The following is an 8209-nucleotide window of genomic DNA, read 5'->3' on the forward strand; positions in this document are numbered from 1 at the left end:
ATCGAGACGCTTAATAGGACTTTCACAAAGCACATACCTTGAAAAGATTTTGAAGAAGTTCAAAATTGATCAGTCAAAGAAAGGGTTCTTGCCTGTGTTGCAATGTGTGGAGTTGAGTAAGACTCGATACCCGACCACGGCAAAAGATAGAGAGAGAATGAAAGTCATTCCCTATGCCTCAGCCACAGGTTCTATAAAGTATGCCATGCTGTGTACCAAACCTGTTGTGTACCTTGCCATGAGTTTGGCAAGGGGGTACAATAGTGATCCAGGAGTAGATCACTGGACAACGGTCAAAATTATCCTTAGTTAGCTAAGAGGACTAAGGAGATATTTCTCGATTATGGAGGTAATAAAGAGTTCATCGTAAAGGGTTACGTTGATGCAAGCTTTGACGCCGATTCAAATGACTCTGAGTCTCAATCTAGATACATATTAAAAGTGGGAGCAATTAGCTAGAATAGCTCCATGCAGAGCATTGTAGGCATAGAAATTTGCAAAATACATACGGATCTAAATCTGACAGACATGTTGCCTAAACTTCTCTCACAAGCAAAACATGATCATCCGTTAGTACTCTTTGGGTGTTAATCACATGGCGATGTGAACTAGATTACTGACTCTAGTATACTCTTTGGGTGTTGGTCACATGGCGATGTGAACTATGGGTGTTAATCACATGGTGATGTGAACTAGATTATTGACTCTAGTGCAAGTGGGAGACTGAAGGAAATATGCCCTAGAGGCAATAATAAAGTTGTTATTTTATATTTCCTTATTCATGATAAAGGTCTATTAATCATGATAGAATTGTATTGATCGGAAACTTAAATACATGTGTGAATACATAAACAAATACCGTGTCCCTGGTAAGCCTCTACTAGACTAGCTCGTTGATCAAAGATGGTAAGGTTTCCTAACCATATACATGTGTTGTCATTTGATAACAGGATCACATCATTAGGAGAATGATGTGATGGACAAGACCCATCTGTTAGCTTAGCATAATGATCGTTCAGTTTTATTGCTACTGCTTTCTTCATGTCAAATACATATTCCTTCGACTATGAGATTATGCAACTCCCGGATACCGGAGGAATGCCTTGTGTGCTGTCAAACGTCACAACGTAACTGGGTGATCATAAAGATGCTCTACAGGTATCTCCGAAGGTGTTTGTTAAGTTGGTATAGATCGAGATTAGGATTTGTCACTCCGAGTATCGGAGAGGTATCTCTGGGCCCTCTCGGTAATACACATCATAAGCTTGCAAGAAAACGACTAAGGAGTTAGTCACGAGGTGATGTATTACGGAACAAGTAAAGAGACTTGCCGGTAATGAGATTGAACTAGGTATGAAGATAACCGACGATCGAATCTCGGGCAAGTAACATATCGATGGACAAAGGGAATTACGTATGTTGTCATAACGGTTCGACCGATAAAGATCTTCATAGAATATGTAGGAGCCAATATGGGCATCCAGGTTCCGCTATTGGTTATTGACCGGAGAGGTGTCTCGGTCATGTTTACATAGTTCTCGAACCCGTAGGGTCCGCACGCTTAACGTTCGATGATGATATAGTATTATATGAGTTATGTGATTTGCTGACCGAATGTTGTTCGGAGTCTCGGATGAGATCACGGACATGACGAGGAGTCTCGAAATGGCCGAGAGGTAAAGGTTGATATATAGGACGATGGTATTCGGACACCGGAAGTGTTTCGGGGGGTACCGGGTACTTATCGGTCACCGGAAGGGGTTCCGCGCACTCCCGGCAAAAGATATGGCCCTTATGGGCCAAGAGGGGAAACGCACCAGCCACAAGGGGCTGGTGCCCCCCCCATATGGGCCGACCTAATGAGGAGAAGGAAAGGGGAGAAGGGAAAGGAAAGTGTGGATTAGGATTTCCTATGGCCCCCTCTTTCCTCCCCCCTCGGTTTATATGGCAGGGGGTGGGGGCGCGGCTTGGGAGGGACACCAAGTAGGATTCCTCCTACTTGGGCGCCTCATATGGCTGCTCCTCCGTCCCTCCCACCTATATATATGTGGGAAGGGGGCGCCTAGCACAGACCAGACTATTGCATAGCCGTGTGCGCCGCCCCCTCCACCACTTACACCCCCGATCATATTTTCGTAGTGCTTAGGCGAAGCCTTGCGGAGATCACTTCACCATCACCGTCACCACGCCGTCGTGCTGACAGAACTCATCTACTACCTCGACGTCTTGCTGGATCAAGAAGGCGAGGGACGTCACCGAGTTGAACGTGTGCATAACACGGATGTGTCGTGCGTTCGGTACTTGATCGGTTAAAGCGCGAAGAAGTTCGACTACATCAACCGCGTTGTGAAATGCTTCCGCTTACGGTCTACGAGGGTACATAGACACACTCTGCCCCTCATTGCTATGCATCTTCATGGCAGTGGCGGCGACAGGTGTATGCCTGTGTATGCACGGGAATACCCAAGATTTGGACGGAAAAAAATTATATACATGTCAGCGGTCAGCCCAAAGCAAACGCAGCCCACGAAATCTCTGGTTCGCTCCAGTTCGCACCGACGCCTCCAGCCCTCCGCTCGACCACGCTGCACTTGACGTCTCGACCCCTCCTCGCACCGTTCCCGCACGCAGCGCTGCCGCCCGCCGGAGGTAGATGTCAACTAGCGGCGGCGCCCCGCCCCCCTCGCTGGCGGCGCCCACCCCCATGCCCGCCCCTCCTCTTCGGCTCGGAGGAAGCAGCAGCCGAGCAGGGACGGGCGACCCTAGCAGCGGCGCCCCGCCACCCGCGCCGGCGGCGCCTGCCCCCCCCCCCCCCCGTCCGCCCCTCCTGTTCGGCTCGGAGGGAGCAGCAGCAGTCGAGCAGGGACGGGCAACCCTAACGGCGGCGCCCCGCCCCTCGCGGCACAGAAACAAAAGGTGCGACGACCTCTGCCCTCGCGGCCTCGCCCCCAATTTAGGAATTTCTTGATTTTCTTAAATTACTAGATGGAGGCAGTTGATCTATTTAACAGATGCAAGTATCTAAATTTATGTTCCCCTTGTTTGGCCAAACGTAGATGAAGATGAAGAGGAGTGGAATTGTTGGCAGTAGCATATTTGCAATGTGGGAAAAGGCTTCAAAGGCAAGGAAAATAGATGAAGTATCCACACCGAATCAGACCGTAGCTGCATCTAGTACTTGTACTTCTCCTGTTCATTTGGAGAGCAATTTGCAGTTGGTGTTATGGCAAGAACCGGAGAGTAGAGGAGAAACCTCAACACCTCATGTAGAAGATGATGAATTTATTGATGAAGATGATGAACCGATGCAAGTTGATTTGGAGGCACTCGAACATGATCCTGGAAAGCGGATTCCCATCTCAGTGTATGCTGTCAATGACCAAGATAGAGTAAGAAGGAGATATATTGAGATGGGGTCATGTCAACCAAAGAATTATAAGTTCAACATTACAAATAAAAGTGGAAAAGAGCGTCGCTTTTGCCGTGATTGGTTTAAAGAATTTCCATGGATTGAGGATAGTGTGGAAAAACATAGAGCTTTCTGCTTCGTTTGCTATTTGTTCAAGGATAAAACAAGATGTCCCGGTGGAGATGCTTTTGTGAAGAAGGGATTTAATAACTGGAACATGAAGTCGAGATTGAAGAAACATGAAGGTGAGGTTAGTAGTGCTCATGCTGAAGCTCAAGAGAAGTATGATAGGTTCACTACACCACAAACATCAATTCAGGAGTCTATTGCTTCAAACACTTCACAATACAAGGCTTTGTATAAACAGCGTTTGACATGGACACTCAAGTGTGTGATATTTCTGTTGCGCCAAGGCTTGGCATTTAGAGGACATGATGAAAGTGAAGACTCACTAAATAAAGGAAATTTCCTTGAGCTTCTAAATTGGATAGTAGGTAATTTTGAAGAGGTTGACAGGGTTGTTCTCAAGAATGCTCCACGGAACTGCAAGATGACTCACCATGATATACAACAAGAGGTGATAAAATGTTGTGCACAAGAGACTACAAAACTAGTCATTGAAGAACTTGATGGTGGTCATTTTGCAATACCTGCAGATGAGTCTAGTGATGTGTATCAGAATGAACAGTTGGCTGTTTGCTTGCGTTATGTTGATAAGAAAGGAAGGGCGGTTGTAAGATTTCTTGGTCTTGCTCATGTTGAAGATACTACCTCTTTGACACTAAAAGCTGCAATTCAGAAAATGCTTATGGAATACAATTTGACCTTTGCAATGGTTCGTGGGCGAGGATATGATGGAGCTAGTAATATGAGAGGTAATGTTAATGGCTTGAAGAAACTGATTATGGATGAGTCCCCTTCTGCCTACTATGTTCATTGTTTTGCCCATCAACTACAGTTAACTCTGGTTGCCGTTGCTAAGGAGAGTGGTGATTGTACTTGGTTCTTTCAACAACTTGCACACTTGTTAAATGCTCTTGGCATGTCTTGTAAAAATATGAGAATGCTTCGGATAGCTCAGGCTGAAGAACTCATTGATGCATTGGAATTGGAAGAAGTAGAAACAGGGAGTGGGCTGAATCAGGAAATGGGTTTGGGAAGGCCATGTGATACACGTTGGGGCTCTCACTTCAAAACTGTGAACCATGTCATCTCTATGTATGGTGCACTACGACGAGTCCTTCGCAAGATTGGAGACGAGTACCATGGTGCGGAGGCACAAGCGGCTCTATCCATAGAGACAATATTTCGATCATTTGAGTTTGTTTTCATGGCACACTTGATGCAAGAAATATTTGGATACACAGATGAGTTGTGTAGAGCTTTGCAAAAGCAACACGAAGATATTGTTCATGCTATTGAGCTTGTTGCTGACACAAAGTATTACTTGGAGGCTTTGAGGACCGATGCTGGATGGTATGATTTTCTCACAAAGGTCACATCTTTTTGTACGAAGCATAAGATCAAAGTTGTTGATACGGAGGGTCCTTACTTTCCCGTTGGCCGGCCTAGAAGGGGTTTATGTAATGGTCCGACCAATTACCACCGCTTCAAGGTTGATATGTTTGTGGGTGTCATTGATAGGCAAATCAGTGAGCTGAATGGCAGATTTGATGAGGTAAACACGGAGCTACTTTCTTGCATGGCAGCATTTTGTCCACTTCATCTATTTGCTGCTTATGACCAAGAGAAATTAGTTAGGCTTGCTACAAAGTTTTATGCTTCTGATTTTACAAGGGATGAACTGGAAAGACTTCCATGGCAACTAAACATGTATGTTACTAATGTGCGTAGAGATGAAAGGTTTCAAAACCTGAAAAATCTGTGTCAGCTTTCAGTTATGCTTGTTGAGACAAGCAAGCATGAACAATATCATATTGTTTACAAGCTTCTTAAGTTGGTATTGATTCTGCCAGTAGCTACTGCTAGTGTTGAAAGGGTATTCTCTTCAATGAGCTATGTGAAGAATAAGCTAAGGAACAAAATGGGTGATGATTATTTGAACAATTGTTTGGTTACATTCGTTGAGAGAGAATTTTTCAATCAAGTGAAGGATGAAGATGTCGTCAATCTGTTCCAAAAAGGAGACCGCAAAGTTATATTGTAAGAAGGATATCATCACTTTATATCAATCAAAAGGTACTTATGTATTCATGTCGTTACGGTCTGATACATTGAAATATTGCTATTGCCGGTATGCTAGTGTTGTTTTGTTCATATATTGCTATTGTTGTGTTGTTTGGTTCATATACTACATTTCGAGCAAAAACAAATTTTGGATGAATACCCAACCTTCATTTCCTGGCGCCGCCACTGCTTCATGGATAGATCATTGCGTGCGCGTATAATTTTTTTTGTTTTCCATGCAACGATTCCCAACACTACATCACATACAATCCTAGACCATCGCCAACGGGTTAACCGATAGCCTCACACCATCATTGACACCAAGTGGTGGCCTATACCCAATTTTCAACCCATCAAATTTTAGTTTAAGAAAAGGTGATGAGATCGTCCACACGGTTCATGGTCATGTTGCGCAAGTTGTCCATAATCGAGGACGCTGCTAATCATGATCGGTTTTTAACACTCTACAAAGGTTTGGGTACTTTACATGTGAGACCTGATCACACCCTTCAGCTACTAAACTCAACTTGTGAAGTAACCAGGTAGACCAAGACGAGACTTTTGGGAAGTGGTGGCCCGTATCCGAAGGTAGACCCAGTGCAACCAACACACCTGCATCTATTGGTCTACTGGACCAGGCTCGTACATCTTACTTGGTCAGATGAAGCTCATAGTGTCTCACGGTTACACATAGAAGCTACTCAAGTTGGAACCCACAATTCCTTTGATACATGGGTGGCAGTCCATAGCAAATACACAATCAGTGACCCAATAAATGCTAATCCACCCAGATCGATTCATCAATTAAGTTGTTAATATAGCCATCCATATACTTTGTAACCTGTCAACTAGTGTAGTTACAACCCCATTATAATATAGCAATTAAGCATCACTACACGAGGGTTACAAGGAAATGGGTAATGGATCCTCAGTTTTTGCTACTGGGTGTCGTGCAATAGCATAGCATAAGCTTAAACTCACACTCCAATCATGGCATACTATAACGCATAGTAAAATACCGGGATTCATGATCAAAGTGAAACTTGCCTTAGCTGTTGTTGTCACTATGCACTCCTCCCTCTCCTCCCAGTCTGAACGTTGCCAACAAACATATACATCATACATAAGACAATATTCATGCAAAAGGAATACTTACATGAATTGTAAATAAGAGGCGAGCACACACATGCAAGGTGTATTTGGTTTAGTTCATGAATTGAAAAGAACTCGCGAATTGAAAAAAAAAACACGGTTTTGAAAAAAGAAATCGAGGATTTGAGAAAGTTCACAAAATTGGAAAAACTTTCTGAATTTGAGAAACATCCACAAATTTGGGGATTTGGAAATGTTCACGAAATTGAAAAATTCTCATGAATTCTAAAACTGTTTGTGATTTTTTAAAACTTTACGAATTTGAAAACAAAAGTACATGAAAAAATTAAATGAAAAAGGAAAAAATGAAGGAAGTGAAAAAGGAAAATGAAAAAGAAAGAAGAAAATAAAAAGAAGAACTGAAAGAAAATAAATATCGCTCGTCTCAGTTTGCTTGGTGGCTCGTTGGTTCGATTATCTTTCTTTAGAGCTCTATCGCTCAGTTGCACAAGCTAGTAAAAAGACCAACACGCTATTTGTCCAGTAAAAAAGACTTCTGTTTTGCATAGCTAAAAAAACTTAACAAATTTCAAAAAGTATTCATGAACACAAAATAAATCATGAATTTGTAGAGAAATGTTTGTGAGTAAGAAAAACTATTTGTGAATCCAAAATTTATTCGTGAGTTAAAAAAATGTTGGCAGATTTGAAAAAGTTCATGAATTTGAGATCTGTCCATTAATTTCTAAATAAATTAATATATAAAAAATGTGGATCTGAAAATGTTCGTAAATTTGGAAATCACTCATGAACTCCAGAAAATCTAACAAGTTTGAAAAAACTTCAAGGATTTGCAAAAGTTCATGAATTTGGAAAATGTTCACGTACTCAAAAGAGTTGATAAATTCAAAAAAAATAGAATTTTAAAAAATTGTGAATTAAAATATCACAAATTACAAAAATCTTCATGGTTTTCAAATTTTCACAAAATTGAAAAAATACACAAATTTGAAAGTAGTTGGTGATTTCGTAAATGTTCATGAAATTGTAAAAGGCCCGTGATCTAAAAATTCTTCACAATTTTCAAGAAACTTCAAGAATTTGAGTAGAAAATTTGACGAAAAATTAAATGAAAAGTGAAAACCAAAGAGAAGAAAAGGAACAATAAGGAAAACTAAATAAAGAAGAACAAAACTAGAAGAAAAAACTAGAGAAGAATCAAAAGAAAATAAAAAAAGAACAAAAGCGTGAAAAAATAAAGAAACTAATCCTGAATAATTGACGAGAATCTACTAGAACAATCCGAAAAGTAGTGAAAGAGAAAAAAAAATAAAACATGGGCGGCCCATCAGAACCGACGAAGAGTTGTGTGTTAGCGTTGCATACAAAAACGGCTACAATTGGAGCTATAGGCGGCAAATAACATTTTGCTATGTCGAGAGCTCCTAACCAACGCTTAAGGCATCACCGGGTCGCAGCCCAAATAACTGCTTGGTTGGTCGGTGATTGGCTGGTTTGAGT

At 41.9% G+C, this 8209-nt stretch overlaps 1 protein-coding gene across 1 annotated transcript; it reads left to right on the forward strand.

Moving 5' to 3' along the window:
* The first annotated feature begins 3056 nt into the window (after nucleotides 1-3056).
* LOC141021920 (uncharacterized) lies at nucleotides 3057-5755 on the forward strand. The gene has a single exon (XM_073497774.1). It carries the CDS (start codon nucleotides 3057-3059, stop codon nucleotides 5574-5576), a length of 2520 nt encoding a protein of 839 aa, XP_073353875.1. The 3' UTR covers nucleotides 5577-5755.
* The last annotated feature ends 2454 nt before the right edge of the window (nucleotides 5756-8209 follow it).

The sequence above is a fragment of the Aegilops tauschii genome, chromosome 4, assembly GCF_002575655.3.
Source record: "Aegilops tauschii subsp. strangulata cultivar AL8/78 chromosome 4, Aet v6.0, whole genome shotgun sequence".
NCBI lineage: Eukaryota > Viridiplantae > Streptophyta > Magnoliopsida > Poales > Poaceae > Aegilops > Aegilops tauschii.

Coding starts and splice junctions, on each gene's coding strand:
- LOC141021920 (XM_073497774.1), top strand. CDS start 3,057: ATGAAGATGAAGAGGAGTGGAATTGTTGGCAGTAGCATATTTGCAATG.